The sequence below is a fragment of the Trichosurus vulpecula genome, chromosome 4 (genome assembly GCF_011100635.1).
Source record: "Trichosurus vulpecula isolate mTriVul1 chromosome 4, mTriVul1.pri, whole genome shotgun sequence".
NCBI classification, from domain to species: domain Eukaryota; kingdom Metazoa; phylum Chordata; class Mammalia; order Diprotodontia; family Phalangeridae; genus Trichosurus; species Trichosurus vulpecula.
The window spans coordinates 76,847,448-76,872,146 of NC_050576.1; the positions used below are offsets into that span (position 1 = coordinate 76,847,448).

The window sequence follows — 24,699 nt, forward strand, 5'->3', positions numbered from 1 at the left end:
TGACACAAAGAAGAACCTAACAAATAGGGCCCTGCAAAAATGAACTGGACTGCCTCCAGAGGTGGAGGATTACTCATTATTGGAAAACTTTAAGATGAGGCTCAATGACCACTTATTGCCTCTTTTGTATAGTGGATTCTTACTGAGGTACAGGTCAAAATAGATGGACTCTGAAGTCTCTTTCAACTCAGATTCTGTGATTTTTCATGCAATATTATGATCATCAATCCCACTTCCAATATTAACTCAATACAAACCATTCTTTGACTCCCCACCTAAATTAATAGCCTCATTGGAAAGTGGCAAATTTTTCCACTGGCGAAGGAGAAATGGGGGTTCTGGTTGAAAATAATAAAATATAAGTAAAAGTTACTGTGACATTGTGTATCAACTGATATTACTTAATGCTAGATAGCAAATTTGAAGCAAGATAAACAAAAGTCTTTCCTTCTCTTCTTTTATCTATTTCCTTGACCTTGATCATCTGGCAGAATTATTTCCGAGACACCTGGAACATCTTTGATTTCATTACAGTCATTGGCAGCATCACAGAAATTATCCTGACAGATAGCAAGGTGAGTATCCTGCATCTAATAAAAAAAAATCCTGTACTCCCATGTATCCAATTAAACTCGGAAACATTATTTTTTTTTATTTAACCCACTTAGACCATGCAACGCCATGGATCAATTTCCAGTACTCATAGTGTCAGGTATACCCTAATATTTAGGCAGATAGGTGGCACAGTGAATAGAGCACTGGACTTGGAGACAGAAAGACCTGATTTCAAATCCAGCCTCAGATACTTACTAGCTATGTGACCCTTGTTAAGTCATCTTCTTCTGTTGCCTTGGTTTCCTCGTCTGTAAAATAGGGATAACAATAACACCTGCTTCCCAGGGTTGTTGTGAGAATCAAATGAGGTCATATGTAAAATACTTTGCAAATTGTAAAGGGCTTAACACGGTGCCTGGCACATAGCAAGCACTGTATAAATGTTAGCTTCTATTATTATTGTTGTTACTTATATTTATTGAGTGCCACTGACCTCACTCCAGAGCTGTCAATTCTTTATGTCACTGAATGTTAGTCCATTCCTATAACAAAAAAGGGCAGATGCATAATGTGGTATGAGCAGTCTGACATGTTAGATAGCACTAAATCAAACAAGTACTTACAAAACCCCTACAGCAGGTCCAGGGTTGTACTTATTCCAGGGAGGAGATTCAAAGGAGACAGACTATATATGGACCACGTCTTCAAGAAGCATAAGCTCTAATTAAAGAGACAACAATTAGTGACTAATACAAGGTGGTATTTATTGCATTAGGACATTGTATTACTTTCTTGATGTACATGGATGACATCCAGTTATATGTCTCTAGTGAAAAATATATGTAAAAGCTTCATCTCATGGTGACTTCCTCCAATGATGTCAAAATGTGATTGTTACCCAGTATGTATACAGTTCTTTACGTATACCAAGAAAAAAAAATCAAGGTCAAGTAAAATCAATGCAAGAAAGCTATACTTAGAAATATTTTGGTTTTCTCCAGACAAGACATGCTATTCCTACCCCTATCAAGGAGAACACTAAGGTTGTACACATTGAGACTTATTGGCATCTTGAGATGAAAATCCAATGGAAAGAATATATCTAAATCAATGAACACCTACATAATGCCAAGTTTGACAAATATTTTTGCAACACTGAAATGGACAACAGTGGATTTAGAAAGTATCCAACAAAAATTCATATGATATCAATAAAACAGGATTCATTGTCTCAAAGCAGCTATAGAAAGGTTAATACTTCCTTGTTGAAAAAAGGAAGAGGACTTATAGATGTATTCATATCGCCTAATAATGTAGTAGACTTACAGAGAAACTTCTTGAACAGACACCACTTCACAAAACAATGAAAAGCCTGTTCACAGATACTTAGTTCTGCATCATACTTAGGAAAAAAAACCCGTATTTGTTTACCTCCAGATGGAGCCTATGTAATGGCCAAGGTTCAAGAATAAAATAACAGTACCCTGAGGGGGCAACATCTGCATGAACACAACCAATAATATGCTTACCACACAACCTCAAAGAGATGAAGGGGTCATGTGGAATTTTGAAAAAGAAATAAACAACAATTTATGAGAACAATATAAGATTAGCTCATTGCTACCAGAAACCATGAAAGATTATCCCTAAGGACACAATATTTATTAACCAATGCTGATTTTGAAAGGAAATGATAAAAATTATACAACATCTTATTGCAGGTTGCAAACAAATTTGTTATTGTTTACTTGTTTTTAGTTGTATCCAATCTTTCTGATCTCTTTCAGGGCTTTCTTGACAAAGATGCTGGAGTGGTTTGCTATTTCCTTCTCTAGTTCATTTTACAGATGAGGAAACTGAGGCAAACAGGGTTAAGTGACTTGCCCAGAACCATACAGTTAGTAAGTGTCTGGGGCCAGATTCAAAGCTAGGTCTTTTTGACTCCAGGTCTGGCACTCTAGGTTTGCCATTTCCTTCTCTAGTTCATTTTACAGATGAAGAAACTGAGGCAAACAGGGTTAAGTGACTTGCCCAGAACCATACAGTTAGTAAGTGCTTGGGGCCAGATTCAAAGCTAGGTTTTTCTGACTCCAGGCCTGGCACTCTATCTACTGTACCATCTAGTAAAATTTAGCACCTCTCAAATACCTGAAAAATACAATAGAGCGGCAAGAATTATACACTGAAAGTTGCCTATCCTTCATAAACTAACATGATGAATTCCTATACAAATAAAAACTCATAAATATCCTTGAGAATTCAACAAATAACCTATATTAGAACTGGAAAACTGTCAGGCAAAACTGTCTCCACAATAGCCCTGAGGTAACACTGAGCAATAAAAATTTTAAACATTATTTTAATAGATGCTGCCATATTGAATATGCATAACCTATTATCTATGTGGAATGAAAAACTTTCAAAATATCAATATTAGCAGAAGAAATTAAAACCACATGGGAAGAGAATGAAGCACATACCCCTGTTGTACTGCTACTCGGGTTGTCCCACATATGCTTTCTGAGCCTACAGAAATGACTATACAGCCCAATGCTTTGATTCAGTTATAAAAAGCAACCATTTTGTTCACCTACACAATAGACCATCACTCTTGAAGCATAAAAGAATGATAGTAGGATAATGATGTCTTGGAACTATTTCTAAGCACCATAAAATATAAGTTGAGAATAAGAATGAATGAAAATTAGTGAATATTTACATTGTGATTTAAAGTTTTTGAAGCCCTTTGTATATATGTTATCTCATTTAAACCTCTCAACACCCCTATGAGGTATGTACAATGGGTATTATTTTCTTCATTTGCAGATAAGAAAACTGAGGCTCAGAGAGGTTAAATGACTCAGTCATCATCACTAAGTATCAGAGATAGGGATCAGGCATAGGGAAGATTGGAGTCATTCCACTTTGTCCCCAGGGCAACTAGAGGTAGGATTTTGAGAAGACATATAGAAATGACTCTTGATTCTAGGGTTAGTCCAGTGCTATGAATATACTCAATAATTTGTAAATGATCAGTAATTATTTCCATCTTCCTCCACCAGCTGGTGAACACCAGTGGCTTCAACATGAGTTTTCTAAAGCTCTTCCGAGCAGCCCGTCTCATCAAGCTCCTCCGACAGGGTTATACCATCCGCATTTTGTTATGGACTTTTGTTCAGTCATTTAAGGTAAAAAACACTGGCTTTTTTCTCTTCAAATTGGAAAAGTCATGAAAACTGTGCCATAGGAGGCAGCATGGCAAAAAAATAAAAGTGTCATTTGGCATCTTTGACTTTTACCTTCCTGTTCTTTAGTGTGTGTGTGTGTGTGTGTGTGTGTGTGTGTGTGTGTGTGCGCGTGTGTGTTTTAATTTGTACTTTGAGAATGGTGGAACAGAACATTTGTCGAAAAGCGTTATATAAATTTAGTATAAACCTTTATTATCACTCATGACATTCAGGTCATCTCCAATGAAGTATAATCTCTTACTGGAAAAAACTTAATAAAACACCATCACTCTGGTGTGTCAGTCTGGCCATGCTGGGTGGGTGAGAAAGAGAAAAGGTTACCTCTGTGATGATTTAGATAATTTTTTCTTAATAGCAATGAGGCAATTGTATACATTTGCACCTGAAACTGCCTTATTTTACTATTCATGGTTTTTGTCTTGTGCCAGACTTCAAAAAAACTTCATCTTTTGAATTTTTTTAGCTAGGTCATTTGAGTCATGCTATTTCATACTTGGTCTCCCCATTGCCATTATAACTGGAAGATCTCCCTGGTTTTACTGGGCATCTGGATGTGCTAGTATCATATGGGATATTGAACTCCATTTTTTTGCAGTAATGCTGTGCTGTGCTCTATCTTATCCAGACCACACACGAAGTTATTTACACAATTTTAGATGTAACTTTTTAAAAGGATATCACCAAGGGTAAGCCAAAAGGAGGGCTGCCAGAATGAAGAGGTTACTTAAACCATGTCATATGTGGATTGGTTGGAGGAAGTATAGAGGTTTAGCCTAGAGAAGAGAAGACTTGGGATGAAGGCGGAGGAAAAGGGGAGCGGTTGTGATAGATATCTTTGAATATTTAGAAGTTTATCTTACCCAAAAGGTATGTAACCATGACCGAAGGGTACATTTGCATAAAACTCTTATCCACTTTTAGAGATTGATTATTCAGTGTTCTGTACCTACATGTGTACAGACAGCTAGATCAAGCTGTAGATAGAGTGCCTGTGCCTGGAGTCAAAAAGATTCATCTTCCTGAATTCAAATCTGGCCTTAGATACTTACTAGCAGTATGACCCTGGACAAGTCATTTAATTCCATTTACCTTAGTTTCTTCATCTGTAAAATGAGCTGGAGAAGGAAATGGCAAACTACCCCAGCATCTCTGCCATGAAAACCCTAAATGGGGTCACAAAGCATTGGATCTGATTAAAAACAAAGGAACAACAACCTGCATGTGGGGTACAGTTGATGAGAGCTGGAGGAAAGAGAGACCCTGGTTTTCTGGGTATACAAATGGTCTTTTAATCCAAGAGTCACATTCTTTTCACTTACAGAGGACAGAACTTGTATTAATAAGTAATTTGTAGGAAGGCAGATTTTAATTCAATGTAAGAAAAACTCCCTAAGAATTAAAAATATAATTGCTGCTTGAAGAAGTAAGCTTGGAAGTCTTTTAATTAGAAGTTGAATGACCATCTTTTATGGTGTTGTAGATACAATTCATACCTTAGATACATGTTAAAGTAGATAACCTTTGGCGCTCCCAATTTGGGAATTCTATAAATGTTCACATCTAATAATGCTTTAGCTCTGAAACAAAGCAGAAGTTCCTATAGAGGACTAACATTCACAGTTCTTTTTGAATTAAAGGTATATTTTCATTCAAATGTCTATAGAAATCTGAGAAACTGACATTCTTCATCCATGTGATCTTTCCTATGTGGATGGTAAGGCCGAACTCCTTTGTGTGATTATAGATATTTTCCAGGAGGCTCTGCAATATCCTAGGGCTTGATACAATCAACACTATATCATCTGCAAATAGGAACATCTAGTGGACCTCACTATCCAGGGGAACGCCTCTTCAATTTAGACTTTTAATTAGATCTCCTCCATTCAAATAATTTGGCCAATGGAACATATTAGGGATATAACATGCAGTAGCAAGGGAACATGGTGCTTAATAAATCCAAAATCAACTATTGCGGTAGGTCTCTCTATTCCACAAAAACTACTAGAAAACCTGGAAAGTAGTGTGGAAAAAAATTACATACAGACCAGCATTTCACGCCATATACTACAATGAACCCAAAATGGATATGTGACATAGCTATAAAAGGTCACATCATAAGTGGGCAAGTCACTTAACCTTGCCAGTTTCCTCATCTGTAAAATGAACTGGAGAAGGAAATAGCAAACCACTCCAGCATCTTTGCCAAGAAAATCCCAAACGGGGCCATGAAGAGTTAGATGCAATTGAAAAATGACTCAGTAACAACCCTAATCCAGTATCCTAACCTCTCCATTCCCCAACCAGTCACCCATGAATCTCACTGCCTCTCTCCTCTCCCTCACCTTCCAATTGAAGACTTTTTGTCCCCCGGTAGCAATAGAAAGCTACCCACATTTTTGGTTGGTAGAGGTAGCTAGATGGTACAGTGAATAGACTATTTGACTTCAAGAAGATGAGTTCAAAAGCACCTTCAGACACTTATTCGCTGTGTAACCCTGGGCAAGTTAAAAACTGCTGTCTGCCTCAATTTTTTTATCTGTAAAATGGGGATAGTAAAGGCACTCTCTTCTCAGGGTTGTTATGAGTCTCAAAGGAGATAATGCTTATAAAGTATTTTGCCAAACTTAGAAACCTATATAAATGCTAGCTGTTGTTGTTACAATTGGCTTACTTTTGGATGGGAAAGAGCTCTCTTCATTCAGAAGAAATGTATCGTTTTGCACTACATCGAATGCTGTGCAATGGAATCTGTAGCAAGGTTTAATGGTGGCTGATACCGAATATTTTTTAAATAGCTTTGGCATATTGACAAAAGTGAACTTCAGGAATTTTAGACCAGACAATAATGCAAAACCAGTGCGGGCCTGAAATTGCCGAAGGATGAAAGAACATTATGGGATCTGACTTGCAAATATACCCAATCACTGTTTCATTTTGCTTCCAGTTCTCACTAAAAAGTTATTCTTTGGAGAAAGTCCCAGAAAAAAAAAAAAGATTTGGAAGCCAAGGCCAGATGTTTGGCCTGAGATTTGTATAACAATACTTGGCGTATAGCAAGAGAGAAAGTGGGATGTAAATGTCCATACACAATAAGCATCCATGCTCCCTCATTGCTCATAGACGTATGGGCAATGAAGGTCTTTCCTGTGAGTTGTTGGTCATTTAGAATTATGGGCAGCTGGGCACCCATAGCCTCTCCATCTGTGTGGTGATCTGGACATTAATATGTCTGAAAAGATCCAGGGAAGAGAGTGTCTTTGACCTTTCAAGTAAGCAAGGAGTCAGGTACAGCCAGCTGCTTCAGGATGTGACAGTAAAACGTATCACCTCTTAGATTAACAACCATTATCTCTCTGTTTATCGCAGGCCCTCCCCTACGTCTGTCTATTGATTGCCATGCTTTTCTTCATTTATGCCATCATTGGGATGCAGGTAAGCAGGTGTTTCTTTGGGCCAGTTGTGTAGGGAAAGATAATAGGAGGCTGCTCCCCAGATAGATAGTAGAACAAGTGAAAGAACCCTGGTGCTTGTAAATTCCCTGAAAGAACCCAGTTGCACTTCGCCCTTAGGAATTTTCCAACTATGAAGCTTTACTGATCAGTCACAAGAAGTAACATATCCCAATACATCATACTTGGGGTGGTCCTACTATGCTTGCCATTTTTCACGGAGCACAATCAATTTAACATTAACCTGGGGTAAGGCAGAAACAAAGACAAAATTTGTTTTTAACCCATAGGAACTCCTAGCATAATTCAATGTAATTTGACAAATATTTATTAATTAATGACTATATATGAGGTACTGTGCAAGGCATTGGGGATGCAGAGACAAAAATAAAACTGGTTCTTCAAGGATCTTATATTCTCCTGGATATATACTTAATTATACACAAGTGTGCACAAAATCGTATAAAGTAATCTCAAGAATGAAAGAACACTAACAAGTAGGAAGATGGAAAAGGCATCATCTTAGGAAAAGTCACTAAGGCTGTTAAATGAAAGGAGATAGGTATTCTAAGAAGGGAAAGTGAGGATGAACCAACCATCTTCGCAAAGGCACAAAAGTAGAAGATGGCACATTGTATACTGTAACCAGCTAGCAGGTCAGCTTAACTGAGATGGCAAGAACATGAAATGAGACTGGAAAAGTAGATGGGATGTAGGTTGTAGAAGGCTTTGAATGCCAGTTTTTTTCCTATAGGCCGTAGACAGCTGCTGAAGATTTTTGAGTAATAAAGTCACATGGTGATATTTGAGGGATTCTGACCAAGATGCCAAGAATGAATCAATAGTGATGACCAAGGTTAGGAGGTTCCAGGGCTCTTCTCAATGTCTGACCAAAGACTGAGGATGTGTTCACAAACTGAAGCTAAGTCTGACAGCTAGGTCATGATGAGCTAAGTTTACCTCTTAGAAATCATAAGATTAGAGATATAAAACTTCAGAAACCATCTAATTAAATCATCTCATTTTGTATATGAGAACACTGAAATTAGAGTAGAAAAATGCTTTGCCCAGGGTCACAAATGAATGAGTAGTACCGGTATAATTTGAGCCTACATTCTTTAACCCACCATTCATTCCACTGCACCATGAAAGCCTCACTGATTTAGGACTTTCAGCTTTTACCAGCAAATTTCTGGGAAGAAACAAATGCCACATACCCAGCTAATCCACCTTCAGGTCCATGATGTGCTGGACAGTTCCTTGGATGTCCAATTCTTTCTTATTTCCAAGTTTAGAAGACAACAGTCAGAAGTTTAACTTGATGTTTGTATTGGTATTTGGACCACTGATTGAGGGATCAAAATGAACTTCTTCTAACACCTTGTTGTGGATGAACATCTCCTGGTCTAGACTTGTCGTCTCCAGTTGCCCCCTGATTAGGCCCAGCTTGTAAGATTCCAAGGGCATCATAATTGTTCCAATTGAGGTGACTCTGAAGCAAAATCCCTCAGACTTGGCAATATTGTGACTGATTGCCCAGCAGAGAACCCCAGCCAAGTAACAACCTCCTGCAGTCAAGCAGTCTGGCTGAGGTGTCTTCTCAGTAATGCTATCCATCTGGAGCAGCCAGCACTACCAAATCTTTAATCTTGTCCAAAGATTCTCTGATAATGGTATCTGTACCTCTTAATCTCTTTCCTCCTCTAACTTATTGCTGTGGTTTTGTCCTCCAAAATGCAGTCAAAGAAAGAGAACTGTCTAACAGTGGAATAGGTTGCCCCAGCATTGAGCTCCCATTCATTAGAACCTGGATGGCCATCCAACAAGGAAACTGTTGAAGGTGTTTCCCACTGTTTGAAAGCTTGAGCTAAATGACATCCAAGGTCCTTTCCACCCCAATTATTGCATAATTTCCTTGAACTATTAAATTAGAGCTAGCTGCATCATCTTATTAACAGGGCTAAAAAGATGCATGCTTTTGCAATAGTTCTAAAATTGAGATGACATAAAATTTGTTCACAAAAAGGACAAATAGATGCAAAAGCATGCATCTTTTTAGTTCTGTCAATAAGATGGTACAGCTAGATCTATATTTAATAGTTCTAGGAAATTCTAATCCTATAATTATACCGGTTCTTCTTAAATTTTGGTGGAAAGGCCAGGGATGGTCACCAGCTGAATTAGGGTTTACCACAGCTGTCTGCTCCTCATACCCCACCTTAGTCCCAAGTCCTGTGGTTCCTCATTTTGGAATGGGAGAAATGGCTTCAGCAATTACTGAGCCAATGAGAGTTCAAAAGTAACAGTAGTCAATTACTTCATCTGTCTTCAACAGCAACTACTAGTGGCAAATATCAATGGTTATTCACCTAGAATCCTCCACCCCTCATTAGGAAAAGTCAAGGGGCTAACATGACAATTTAAGAGATTCAGGGTGGGGGTGAGGGAAGAGTGTAATAACTGAGGATATGACCAAGCCAAGAAAAGGTCCCAATACAATCAAGAACTATTATGGAGTGAAAGAATCCCAAGATAAAATGCCAAAAGGTGAGTATAAGACTATAATTTTGTAATAACTCTAGAAAAAAAGTATGAAATGTCCACAAGGACTATGAGTATAGTTGGAAGGCCTAAAAAGGGAATTGAAGGAAAAGATAAGGAGTGGAATAGATCAGGGCTGCTTAAACTTTTTTTCTACTTGCAACCCGTTTTCCCATTTGGGCACCATTTGGTAGGCATTGAGTGGCCTGAGGGCCTATACAGTACAGACTGTACATGGTTTATGTTTAGAACCAAGATTGAAGTGAAATTGCATGGTGCAACACGGGCAAGCACTGCCAGAAACACCTCAGATTCATTATACACTTGCTTTTTAATTAATTTTTGGTCATTGCACATTCAGAAACCCTTTACTGTTGCCTAATGGGATCATAACCCGTAGTTTAAGAAGCACTGGAATGGATCGCCTAGAACAGAAACTGGAAAACCTAGCAAAGTAATGGATACTCTGAAAAAAATGGAGGAAATAGAACTGAAATATTCAATGATACAACAAAAATATTAGAGCAAAATCAAAAGATAGATAAATTGGATGACTGAATTATTGACTATCAGAAACAACTGACCTAGAATGTAGGGAATGGAAAAATAATCTAAGAGTTGAAAAATAATAACCAAATGAACTCACAACTGACTACCACATTTTAAGAAATTCTAAAAGAAAAAAGTCCCCAAGTTAAAAGTCTTTTGTCTAAGATTTAATGGTCCTTGCCATGCCTTTGTCATCCTTTCATTGAGAAAGTTCCTTCTGTTTTCCATACACTTTTGGAATGTAGATCTTATTTAATATATGAAATAGGGTCAGAAGTAATAAAGGAAAGGAAAATTAAGCAAAGAGCCTTAATGCTAGAAAGAATAAATGTTTTCTTAATTGATCACCTGAAAATAGGCACAAAATAACCTGGTGTGTTACTTTTAGGAGAAAGGGCAATGTATAGAAGACCTAAAGTCTGAATTCCAGTCCTAGCTTGGACACTTCCTGATGCTGTGACTTTAGGGGAAATCATTTAACCTTTATGAGCCTTTGTTTTCTCATCTGTAAAAGGGGATGATAACACTTGCATTAAGTATCTCACTGTTTGATAGGAAGAAAGTGCTTTGTAAATCTTGTCAGTACATAACTACAAACTAGTATTATTAAGAACATTACATGCAAATTATATGATAATTTGTGTCCATGATTTCATAATGTTCTAAACATTTGGATATGGCATTTGGTGAAGTCCAAGTAGAAATCAGTGATCCAGGCTTAAAGATGGATTGGAGGGGAGAGAACATATCATAGATGATGCAGCGCCACAGGAGTAAGCCATGAACAGAATTATATGCCCATGACATTATAGGCAATACTGTCCCCTAGCTAATTGGATTTAGTAGTTCGGTGAAAGTTTCATTTCTAAAAAAATCATTCATCATTTTGAAGCCCTTCCCCATTCTCATACATCTCTATTCCCTTCTTAGCAATTCTTATTCCTTCCCCAGCATTGTCTAGCTTACCACCTCCAAGGCCCCTGTGGGACAAGTAGTATTTTTTTTTGCAAAACAAGGTTGAGAACAAAGTCTCAAAGCAGTTGTCAGTGGGAGTTATTTGAGCAAAATAGCTGGGGGCAGAAATTGTTCTTCAATTACACATTTTAAAAACTGTTAGGGTGAAAGCATGTTTCATTTGGCATACTTTAAATAAACTGAAAGCGCATTTAATATATGTCAGAATGCAACAAAATGGTCTTGATTGACTGGGAAACTAAGCAAAACAGGACTCGAAAGTTTCAACCTGTGCAGGCATGGGACTTTGTTGAACTTAGAGATTCACTTTGATGGGACGAAACAGTCCTGGGGCTTCTAATGTGCCACTTTTCAAAATGATGCATGATGGTGTTTTCTTATCCTGAGCATCAGCTTCTAATCAGATTGACTTCTCCCCTCATAATCTCTGCTTGAGAGAACTAGATTCAGCCCAATATTCTAGCCTGTTAATATATTTTTGAATTTGGACTCTGTCATCTAGCCTGTATCATCAATAAATTTGATGAGCATGCTATCTATGCTTTTATCCAAGTCATTGATCAGAATATAAAACAGTGCAAGGCAGAGCATAGATTTATGTGCCCCTGCACTATAGACTTCCAACCAAGTTGATGTAGAATCTTCAATGACTATAACATCATTTAGTGAATTTCAAATCCATCTACCTGTGCTAGCTTTTAGTCTGCATCTCTTCAACTTCCCCCCATAGGAAGGGTATGAAAGATTTTCTTTCATTCTTTGCTAAGAATCTATCATTAATTTAGAATTTTAGCATTAGCTAAGAATCTGGATTGATACAAATATCTATATTATTCCTCTGACCCAGTAGTCTAGTAATACTGTTAAAAAAAGGAAATGAGTTTAATATGGCATCATCCATTCCGAATAAAGTCATGTCAAATCTCTCTGTTCATCCTTTTTATCACCCTATATGGTAACTAACCATCATTTTGATAATACATTGTAGAATGAATCTAAATCAAGCTTACTGGCTTATATACTGGCTTTCAGAATCTGTTCATTTTTTGATTAAATCTACATAACATATATCCTTATCTAGAGCTATAGGACATATTCAGTTTGCCATGATAGATAGGGCTCATAACCACATTTACCAGTTCTTTCAGTACCTCAGGACCTAGTTTATCTGGGTCATATGACTTGAACTTGTCAAGGTCACCTTGACATTCTGTAACAATCTACTTTTACCTATCTCATTATTTGCTATTTTTGTTCTGTTCGTTTTGATCCAAAGATTATTCTCCTTGGCATGTAAAACACAAGGAGAGTGAGAATTGTACATGTGTCTTCTCTCCAATGTAAATTATCTTCCCATCCAACTTTAGCTGTAGCTCTTTCTACTCTTCGATGATTCTCTTTGTTCTCCAATATAACTTAAAAATACAAAATTCTTAGCATTCCTCACCAGCCTAGATTCATTCTAAGCTTTGCCTCTCTTGACCATTCTGACATGATTATGTCATGGTTTTGTATTTATTCTCTTACACATCTTTTGAATTTAAGGTGGTTGGTGACTTCTTTGTGTTTACATAATTCTCTTTAGATAATTTCTTAGCTCTTCCTCCTCATATGAATTGGTTTGCATCATGCCCAGAATTTTATTCCTGAGAGCTTTCCATCTCACCAGGTCTGACTTTCCCTGTGACTTTAGGGCATGGGACCCTTCCTTTCTCCTAAACCCTTTGAAACCTTCTCTACTTCTCTGACAACTTTCCTGTCCTCTATCACAAACTCTAGGAAAGAGTGGTCAGTTCCACCCCCCCTTATCATTCCTACCCCAAGAGCAGCATCTTCTACCAATGAAATTATACAGTTGAGCAAGGACCATGCAAATGGAATTATCAGTGAGAAGAATCTGAAAGTCTCCATTGACATTAAGGATTACTTAAAGGCCAACAATTCAAATGGCCTGAAAAAAAAACTACCAATTTATTTTTTAAATGTATAATAGGTCATAAAAATAAGTAATGGTTAATTTTCTTATTAATTGGGTTTACATGGTGTGAAATATAGGGAATAAGAAAAAGTGTATTGTTTTCTCCCCTTTTCTCCCAGAATTATCCAGATTTTCTCCATCTTTTCAGCTCTGGTGCTTAGGATCATAGAATTTAGAGTAGGAAGGGACATTTTGCTTATGAGAAAATTGAGGCCTACCTAAGTTAAGTGGCTTGCCTAACATCTGCCAGCTAGTTAGTGAGAGAGTCAGCGTTCAAACATAGCTAGCTTTTGTATAAGGGGATTTCCCTTATGGGTAGATATTTGGGTCTTATAGGTACATTGTATATGTATGTATGTATGTATGTATGTATGTATGTATATACATGCACACTTGTGCACATAATACATATGCACAGGATACAATGTATGTTTACATAATTACATAGACATACACATATATAGATATCCATACATATATCTTTTCATGAGAGCTCTAGGTTAAGAGTTTCCCAGCTCCCAAAGATTTAACTCACTACAAAAATATTCAGAAAAGATAGCAGATATACCTCATCAGCCAAGTTTCCTATGAGTTCTAAACCAATAGCACATGTGAAACATATAGTTTGCCTTCAATAAGGTTATGTGTTCTACAGAAGCATCTAATAGTTTCCCACCAGCACTGACTATAAGAGAAGAGGGATTGCTGCCTCTCCCCTCATTCTCTTCATGTGGTAATATCCAGGCTGATCTGATCTAGGATTGTTAGGTATGTCACATTGTAATGATTCTTACTGGTTTCTGTTATTTATTTCCATATCTTGGATTCCTCAGGTCTTTGGAAATATAAAATTAGATGAAGAGAGTCACATTAACCGGCACAACAACTTCCGCAGTTTTTTTGGGTCCCTTATGCTGCTCTTCAGGTACCAGGTCCATTCACATATTAATCCATGACATCTATGATGGAACTAGATGGATTCAGGTCTGTCTGATGCTTCCACCTTCCCTTGTTTTCCTTTTTCCCTTCTGTTTTCCCCCAAATCCTGGTTCTTCCTGTCAGTCTGGCTCTTTGTGGAGCAGAGAAGGGTATCTCCCACCTTCAGTACAGTGGAAATGGGGCGGGAGAGGAGCAATTGCTTTAGTAAACAGCCAAGCAAGTCACTTAAACTCAGTGGTATGGTAACCATATTTTCTGAAACAAATTGGAATATGTGGTCTAAAAAAGGAAACCCTCTTATAAAATATATGGAAAAATATTATGGAAAGCATACCTTCTCTTCTTAAAATTGGCACAGTCTAGGAAAGTCCAACATATAGATATAGTCATAGTATTCAGTGGTCTTATCTGAAAATTTGGGATGAAGGTACGTTGGCTTCCCTTAAGAAGAAAGTGAAAGGGAAACAAACACTCAAAAATACAGATCTGTATATTTACTGATCCTCGCAACATATGGCCACGTTGGTAGCCAAAATCCCACTTGCTATAGAAGGAGGGAGGTTTCTTTTAAAGTCCTCTCACTAGTCAGTAGAAGCCACATTGCTGTGGCACTCTATACCAAAGAAAGATAGAAGTAGGGGGTGGGACAGAAAGGAAACTATGAGGATAACTATAAGCAACCCAGGTGAGTTTCATCAATCCTGACTTTCTTCTAAGGAAAAGCACTAGAAAAATATAAAGCATGATGGTCCCTATCTGGGAAGTGGGGAGAAAGGGGCAGTGAGGAGGAGAAGGAATGCGATGAGATACATTGACTGATGCTAACAAGTGTGTCTGTCCTTTGATCCCAGGAGTGCCACAGGTGAGGCATGGCAGGAAATTATGTTATCATGTCTGGGAGAGAAAGGCTGCGAGCCAGACACCACTGCACCCTCAGGGCAGAATGAGAATGAACGCTGTGGCACTGACCTGGCCTACTTTTACTTTGTTTCTTTCATCTTCTTCTGCTCCTTTTTGGTGAGCATCTCTTATCATTTTTGATCTATTGTTATTCAGGTTTCCCAATTGGTAAAGGAGTCTCAGAGCACCTTATTTTTTTTCTTTCTTATGAAAACTATTGATTTCTCTGGAGAATTATGCCCTGTAAATAGAAGATGGTGTTATTTTGAAGCAAGAGTAGAATGGTTCGGATAAACAGACATGACTTTCCTGTGGCCCATGACATCAACTTACCTACTACACCAAAGGGTCATCTTGGTAATGGTTAATGGAAGTGACTAAGTCACGTGATAGTAAATGTAGAATAGCATTTGGAGAGCAACACCATATACAGTGTTATGCTAATCCATAAGCGCCCTCTTCATTACTCTTTGAGTGATAGGCTATTCCAACAATCACAAGTGAGAATTTTCAATCCTATTGAAAACAGACTATTAAATAATATAAATAAATATAAATATAAATAATTAAAACATAGACTATTAAATAATCAATAAGTAGGAGGAACACCCAAAAGGCTGCATTAGCTTCCAAACTGGCAAAATAAGAGCATTGGATAGAAGATCTCTGGGATTCCTTCCAGTTCTAAATCAAATGACCCTAGGTCAAAATATGGTCAAGCTGATCGTTCTGACCATTTCACTAATCAGATCAGATAAGTGACATAGCTGATAGCACTGGCTTTGCAGAAATCCAAGGGCCTGAAAAAAATGACTCCCCTGGAAGATGATTGACCCCTGCGGTGACTGTGTATCATAAACTTCGAAGTCTCATTCATTGCATTACTGATCGTGTTCCAGGTATTTCTACTTCTTTAAAAGAAAGCAACAACTCACAAGGACTAAAAATTCTCACTTTTCTCACTTAGGAAATCTGTATTCTGGGCCCTGTGCTGTTGGTTGTTAAAACTGGCACATTGGGCAAGTCATTTGGTCCTTTCCCTGTATCTCTGAAATAGGGGAAAGACAGGAGGCCTTCTACTTCTACTTTACTGAAATAATATGAGGAAAATAAAATAGGAAGGATATGAAGATGTTTTGAGCTTTTGTTGGAACCATGCTACATCAGTCTCTATTAACAATGTGACACAATGTAGTAGGAAAAAGACTGGAAATCTGAGTTCAGATTTAAGAGATAGGCAGATCGCTTAGTCTCTCTGAGCTCTGACTTCCTTTTCTATAAAATAAGGATAATAACACATGTTTGTGTTTACTGATGTTTGTTGGATTCAGGATTACAAAAAAATTAAAATTAGAATATTGAAAAAAATTCAAAAAATGAGGATATTTGTAGTACCTACTTCATAAGGTTGTGAGGATATCTATTTGTGAACCTTATTATGTGAATTAGTAGTTCTAGTATTTTTACAATTAGCTGTCCATAGTACTATTTTTCTCTATATTATTATTATTAGCTTCAGGGATAGAGTGAGCACGAAAGAAATTTGTGGATAAGAAGAAACACTTTCACTTAGATAGTATTGCTTGTAACTGGCATCTAATCAAGCAAATGTAGCCAACGCAACAAACTACCCAGAGGGAGACACAGAAGGCACCTTGTGCCAGGCTGTCCAAACCATTGCCACCACCTTGACCGTACCTTCTCCTCACACCCAAGTGGAGGCAGCACGGGACCCTATGCCCATGAAGCCCAGGAATAGCAGCACCTCATAGACTAGTTGCCCAGTTTCCAATCAACCTCTAGAGTTCTCCTCCAGGAAAACAATCCCTATGGAAACTTGCCCGGACAAATACTTCCTCAATAGCCACAGCTTCTGAAGACTAGGAAATGAAAGTTCTCATCTCCAAAGCTCTTGAATGGTCAAATAGAAGGCATTGTCGAAAGGAGATATGGTATTATTATTGGAAATGACATCAGCTAGGTAGTACAATAGATAGTGTTTCACTTGAAGTCAGGAAAACCCTGAGTTCAAGTTTTGCCTTGGATGCTAATTGTGTGACCTTGGGCCAAGTCATTTAATCTCTCAGCCTCAGTTTCCTCATCTCTAAAATGGGGGAAATGCTAGTACTATCTCACAAAGGAATGTTATAAAGATATGAGATAAGCACTTTACAAACCTTAAAGTGTTATAGAAATGCTCACTAGTATCATTATTGAAGAGGACATATTATCATCTTCATTGCCATTATACCTAAAGACCACCAGGACTTTGTGTCTTTCCTACAGTTGTGTCCTTCTATATAAAGTGTAAGGTCCTTGAGAGCAGGGTCTGTCTTGCTTTTCTGTTTGTATTCTAAATACTTATCAGAGTGCTTTTGTTCCCTATTGGTCAATGAAAGCTGGATCTGGCAAGGCTCAGAGAGACTGAAACAGCCTATCTAACCTGAGGGCCTCTCCACACTCATACAGCCACAGCTGTGGCTGTTGTTCTCTTGTCTACTACAATGGCACTTAATTAAGAAAACATGATTGTAGAACATTTTGCAATATCCAAGTGTCATTGAAATGTGAATTAATAATGCTTATATAATGATAGTCATGGTACAAATAATGAAGATGCTTAGAATGCCGCAGTATCAGTAGGAAATGATGACATTACAGATGTTATAGACCCTTTGTCTTTCAATCCTTTTTCTTCTCCTTCCTCTGACTCCCCATGTCTTCCTTGAACTCCAGATGCTTAACCTGTTTGTAGCTGTCATCATGGACAATTTTGAGTACCTGACCCGGGACTCATCTATCCTCGGGCCTCATCACTTGGATGAATTTGTCCGAGTCTGGGCAGAGTATGATCGAGCTGCGTGGTACGTATACCTCACCATTACCTCCCTGGCTTCCAGTGGGGCCCAGGTTGGAGCCCACTGGTTGGTCATACCAGGAGTACTCAGGAAAGAGGATGGAATTGGAGCTCTTCTCAATTGTGTGCCTGTCACAGGAGGAGAGAAGACATTCATTTTGGACCTTTTGAAGGTCAACAGTTCCCTTGAAAGCCTTGATCTGGGCAGTCTCAAAAGGTTTCTCCTTTGCCTCCTCTTTCCCTCTGTCACAGGTCTTTATCACTCTTACCTTCTAGCAAATAGCTAGAATGGTTTTCACTGTGCTCGCCCTCCCTTCTCTCCTCCAATGAGTCATTAGATGACCTGTTCTGAATGACCTGAGACACTGATAGGAGTTTTCTAGGGGAATCAGACACCTGACTACTCTGATCAGTGATTGTAGGGAGTTGTCTCCTGCCCTGCAACTTCCCAAAATATTTGGCTTTGAGATAACTCATGAATTATATGCAGACTAGGCAAATCTATCTTCCTATTATTCCCACAAATACTAATTGATAAGAATAGAGTTGAGGTTTTCCTCCTTCCTGGGGACAAAAGCTAACTGCTTTTTGTTTTGTCTCCTGGCAGGACCTTCATAGGAATATCTTCCCTGAACCTTTTCATTGCCTACAATCCTAGGGCTTAAGCCACAAAATGGGATACATCTGTACAGTGGTTCTGTCCTTAGTGTTAGGGATGATAACTGTTCTCATGGGCTTTTAAGCCTACAAGTGTTTGTACTTGATGTCACTGTCCCAACCTTTATCTATCCTGACCCCAACTCTTTGGTAATAGTAGTGCTACAAAGCATTGCCCTATATCATAGGAAAGGGCCACGTTGCTTCCACCTAGGACTCTCCTTTGGAGTTTATTTCAACTCAGCAGAACTTTTTCTCCTTAAAGTCTAATCGTTAATGACCTGGGCTACAGAACCCTCTAATGTCATGCTTGTCACAATGGAGAAATCTCCTTTTCTGTCTGGGGCCACTCTGTGATGAATGACCTTCTTGGAGACTATAGGCATTCATTAAACCTGGAGCCTAGCTGGGACAGTCCCTTAGGTTGTTCTTCCCTAGGTGTGTGGCAAATCCACTATGGTTGTAAAGCAAGGAAGGCGGAAGAAGGGAGAGAAGTCCAATGGGTGAAAAGGAGATGTCATCTGTCATGCTAGAGAGAAGAGGCTTCAGGATCTCAGTGCCACCAGTCACTCTTTCCCTATCTTTCACATGCAGAAGAGCCTTGTACATGTCAACTTTGTCTCAAATGTCTTCCTGGCTTGGAGATCTCATCCTCCGACAGTTTTTTGTATTATTTTTGGATTCAAATGCCACATGTGGTTCGGATCTTCTTGTCTCTTCCCTCCAACTTCTGGGAAAAGCAGAAAGATTGGAAACAAGTCCGGATGAATCAGGAGGTGTTCTTGGAAAGAGCAATAGGAAGCAAGCCTCTCCACATCTCTCCTAAAATCCTGGATATGACCCAAAAACATACCTGTTATCGTCATAGCTTCTTCATTCTGAAGAGATGGTAGAGGAGTGATCCAGTTGGAATCAGCCAGAATGAAGACAATTTCCAGGTTGTCTTGGAAACATAAGCCCAAAGGAACCACAATTACCCCAGAGCTTCATAGACAGAGAACCTACTCGGGAGGTGACCCCTAAAGCAGCTGCCTAAAAGGACAGGAGAAAACTACCTTAAAAAAGAAGGGAAAGTTGAAAGGAAGAATCTTTGGCCGAGGTTCTCTACTGAGCATGAGATGTGGGAAAGGGCCCAGAGTGCCCTGGAGAATATGGAGAACTTGAGACAATAACAATAAGTGACCCATTGGGAGTCTTATGGCTCACAACCCTCTGCATTCCTACTTAATCCTCCCAAACACCCTTTGAGATAGGGAGCTGGTAGAAAGGAGACTATGTGATATTGTGGTAGAAGCACTTGGTGTGGAGTAAGAAGACCAGGGTTCAGTCCCCGGCTGTGACACTTAAATGTGGACAATTAGGCAAATCAGGTTCCTAATCTGTAAAATGGGAATGATAATACTTAATAGAAACTACTTCTTTGGTTCAATTGGAGAAAACATTCTGTGCACTTCAAAGCACTATGTAAATGTGATATTATTACTACTTCCCTTTTGCAGATAAAGAAACTGAGCCACAGGGAGATGAAGAGATTTCCCCAAGATCACACAGCTAGTAAGTGGAAGAGCTGGGTTTATGATTCCAGATTCGGTACCTCTTCCCACTATACGACAGCTGTTTTATTGGGTTAATTAGGTTCATACTTGCCAGTGGAAACTTCTGATGTAAATTGGAACCTACCTAGATTGAAAGTTGATGACTGGCTGTCTGCTGGCATGGCTTGTAACAAGATAGGGACTTATAGCCACTAAAAATACACAATTTATATACGGTTCACTTCTTTCCATAGGGAGCTAAGACTCCCTAATAGGCCCAGGTGAAGGTGGTAGCCAAGAGAGGTCAGACTCCTCTTGGGACTCTGGAGTGTTCTTGTTAGCCATCTGAAAGGCAATAGAATTTAAGGGTATCTGAAAATGATTCCCCTTGAGGTAGCTTTTGAAGCGTGAAGTAAGGGAGCTTCCTGGGCTTATTTGGAAAGGAGCTTGTTCAAGCTGAAATACTGAAAAAAAAATCTTTCACACAGAGAACAAAGACTGTCTGTCTACAAGACGCTGCATGCCAATGGTGTCCTCTGCCAATTAGCCTAATGGGAAATGTGTCTCCCATAGGTCTGTAGAAAGATAGCGAGTCTCTGCTGCCTGCACCCAGCCCTTGACAAGCATATCTGAGTAACTGAATATAAAACGATATCTGAGAAAAAAACAAACAGAAGAGCAGCCCATTTTCTTATCAGCTCGACATCTGTTCTCGGCAGCTGTCAAAGGCATTTGTTAACCAATAACCTTGAGTTCTTAAGAGATCTGACACAGATCAGAGTTGAGTTTATGCATCTGTCCAGGTGTGGAACTTTGCAGGGCCCTAGACACCCTTAGTCAGTGTGGCTCCTGTTGCTGTTAGATGGGTTTTGATCTGCCTAGGAGATTGAGTTTGGAAAGCAAGTGGTACTACTTATGTTTTGATGGTGATTAGAATCAGTCCTATAGGGTGTGGAATTTCTGGAGTCCAAGGAAAGGAGACAGCAACCCTTGGGGTACCTTCTGGAATGGAATGGGCACTGGTCATGCCACTCCTTAATAAATAAGCTATCATTTCCTCACCTCCCATTCTCTGAGTATCCTATTAACTCACCTGTGCTTCCTTTACAGCGGCAGGATCCTGTATAAGGATATGTACAAATTAGTACGGGTGATCTCGCCTCCTCTGGGCCTGGGAGAGAACTGCCCCTACAGGGTGGCGTGCAAGGTTTGCCTCCCAGTCCCCAGCCATGACCCGGTGATGGGACACAACATTTAACCCTTCCTTTTCCTCCTCTGCTCCACCACCACCGCGCCACACAAATGAACCCTCATGTTGCTTTCCCTTGAGTTTAAAGAGGTCCAAACCCTCCCAGAACCAGCAGCTGTTACACTTGAAAGAGGGGCATAGGGATAATATTTGGGGAGAATGGTAAAAGGTAAATACTGAAAACATTTTAAGCTCTTCTCTCTCTCTCTCTTTCTCTCTCTCTTTTCTCTCTCTCTCTCTCTCTCCTCTCCTCTATCTCTTTTTCTCTACTCCCTCTCTCTCTCCTCTGCTCTTCTCTTTCTACCTCTCTCTCTCTTTTCCTTTCTTCTCTCTCTTCTCTCTCTCTCTCTTTTCTCTCTCCTCTACTCTTTTCTCTCTCTCCTCTCTCTCTCTACTCTCTCTCTCCTCTCTCTCTCTCTCTCTCTCTCCTCACACAATAACAAACACTGTTCCATGTCAGTGTAGATATATGTATAGATTATAGAACTCACAACATCCCAGCACAGTTCATCCGAATTTCCTGAACCGTGCATGGACAAAACCTATATGTTCACCAAACTGACATCCTACCAAAAATTAAAGCATATTCCAGATGACTTTTTTCACTGTACCTAGTAGCCCTTGGATAGATGAGCACATAACCTTTTAGACAGGAGTAGACCATCAAAGGAGAAAGTAGGCAAAAGTCGTCTTACTTCAGATACTGTGGTCTTTCAAGAGCTGCCTTCCTGGGTTGACTAGGTTTATAAACTACACCTTTACGCCTATCAGTGAGGGTCAATGAAAGCGGATGGTAGGGAAAGGACACAGACCCCAGAGTACAGCAAAGCAGAAATGGTGGTGATGGTGGTGATTGGAATGTCCTTCTAATAGCTCAATTTATCTGAGAAGTTTACAGTGGATGGTGTTGTTCTAGCAAAAAGTTCTACCGAATGGTTATTTAAGAGGTTCCTTGCCTGAGGAGCCTGACATAGTACGTTGTGAAAATGCTTGTGGGATCTGGGAATATGGGACTGAGTAGTCTGTCAGGTCTGCCAAGCCACTGTCTGGGAGTCCAAAAGAGAGTATTGCTTGGGTATGAGGCCTTCTCCTTGAGATCCTACTTTATACTGACCAGTTCCCAATTACCCAACTACTTCAGCCTGCCTGGTATGGAAAGGTCTTCAAAGTGCTGCGGGAAGGCAGGTATGGGGCTCACTGAGGTATAGCCCACCATTTTAGAGGCAGCCAGAAGAAGGACGCAGGAGGAAGGAGCAAGGAAGGACACCGACTTGGGTGATGGGGAGGAGATGTCATGGGATGGGGACGCAGTGATTCCCACACTCAGAAGGCCAAACAGCTGCCTCTGCTGAGACTCTTTAAACTCCAACCTGGTGGAACCTGCGATCGCATGTGGGGGGAGAGCTGGGGAGGGAAGCATGGCATGTGAGATGCTCTTCCTCCCCCTGGTTTTGTTTCTTCCATCTCCAGCATGCCATTGCACTGGTGCATGCTGGGGAAAAGCACTCCATACACAGAGCCAGGTGGAAGCAACTGGGCCAACTCCTTTGACAAGCAACCACAGCCCGCCACCTTCTATGCAAGATGCTCTCTTCTATTGCATAGACACCATAGAGGGGGGGATACACGATGCTCTGGCTATGGGATAAAGGGACAAGGGCATATCTGGTATCGAGATTGGTGGAAACCATGGAGGGCCCTGATCTTAATGGGACCAGTGATTCCCAGAGGAATCCTGGCTTCTACATTCTTCATCACCCATGGCTTGAGCACCGTCTATCCGGTTTATACCACTCTCACACAGCCCTGGGAAGTGAAAAAACAAACAAACAAAAAGCCTGTGTTCATTTTGAAGGAGTTGATCATGATGACATGGAGTGATGCTGAAACAAGAGGAGAAGCTGATTCCCAATGAGATGGGGTGAAGGGGGACAGAAGGCTCATGCTGATGTTCCCGGGTCTGTGTGGGGCGTGATATAAATCCACACCAGGATGGACTCACGTGTATGATTTGCCTTGATTAACAGGTTTCCTGTTCTTTTCCTGTTTGTCCATTTTTTTATTTTGTCTTTTTCTTCTCTTGTTTCCTGTATTATTTTGTTTGTTTGTTGCTCTCTGGGAATGCCTTTCTTCCTCTCGTCTCTCTCTGCATCCTTCTCCCCACTTCCTTCTCTTTCCCTCGACCCCTTCCAATCTCCCATCTCATTTTCCCACCCCTCCATGAGCAGTGGCCGCATCCATTACACTGAGATGTATGAAATGCTGACTCTCATGTCACCACCGCTAGGCCTCGGCAAGAGATGTCCTTCCAAAGTGGCGTATAAGGTAGATCAACCCTTCCTTCCTTTGGGCTAGAGATGAGCAGGAAATGGGACCCAGTGGTGGGGAGGCCTGAAAATGGGGAGGACCTTGGGATGGGGAGGTGGAGATGGGAACTTTATAAAGCAAAGGGAGATAAGAAGAAGACGGAAGACATAGAAAGGCTCATGGAGGAATGATTTCTCCAGTCACTACAGGAAGGGTATGGACCTATTATTCACAGTTCTTCATGTATATGTGTGTACATGTGTGTGAGATTTCCTTTTATTTGGTTAGTAGGAAGGCAATGCTGAGGATGTGGCATATTCCCATTTCAAGCAAATAGGGCATGGGAGAGCTGTGGGTCAGTTAAAAAGGACAAGATGAAAACCTAGAGCAGGATATCCCTCAGAACTGAAAGCAAGAGAGATATCCTAAATTAACATAGGAAACAGCGAGTGAACTCCTTGAAACAGATCAGGGAGACATTTCACTCTCCTTTGCTGAAGAGTGAGAAGAAACTATTACTCATTCACATATGAAAGGTATCTTATGCCTCATTATAGAATCAAGAAAGCAAGTTGTCAAATTTCTTGGAAACATCTAAAGGAAGGAATGATGGGAAAAGGCTGTAGACTATAGGAGTTTGAAGGACTAGCTAGCATTCTTGTAAGGTGAATGGTCACTATCTTCCTAAAATATCATCTCGGACAAATGAGATCATGTCTAAAAGAGTCATGAAATTCCTCATGGGTTGCTGAGACAAATAATGGACAGCGGAGCTGACTTGACATCAGGATGCCCTAAGTCCTTGAGACTGAGCTTTTACCACCACATGATGTTAGCTTCCTTTTAGAAAGAAAGATGTTGGCAGCAGTATGTGTGCTTTTCTCAAAGCATTAGAGTTAAGGAAGCTAATGATGAAAGAGATTCCATGACTTACCCGTAGATACACAATGCAGCAGAAAG

At 39.7% G+C, this 24,699-nt stretch overlaps 1 protein-coding gene across 2 annotated transcripts in view; it reads left to right on the top strand.

Annotated features, from left to right (window-relative positions):
- The window catches only part of CACNA1E (calcium voltage-gated channel subunit alpha1 E), a 405,658-nt gene that overhangs the window by 362,218 nt on the left and 18,741 nt on the right, over positions 1 to 24,699 (top strand). For both annotated transcript variants that reach the window (XM_036756876.1, XM_036756878.1), the window contains exons 33-39: positions 492 to 575; positions 3,618 to 3,743; positions 7,170 to 7,235; positions 14,129 to 14,220; positions 15,086 to 15,251; positions 17,871 to 17,998; positions 23,661 to 23,757. In XM_036756876.1, coding sequence (XP_036612771.1) covers positions 492 to 575; positions 3,618 to 3,743; positions 7,170 to 7,235; positions 14,129 to 14,220; positions 15,086 to 15,251; positions 17,871 to 17,998; positions 23,661 to 23,757 — 759 coding nt within the window. The remainder of the gene's footprint in view (positions 1 to 491; positions 576 to 3,617; positions 3,744 to 7,169; positions 7,236 to 14,128; positions 14,221 to 15,085; positions 15,252 to 17,870; positions 17,999 to 23,660; positions 23,758 to 24,699) is intronic.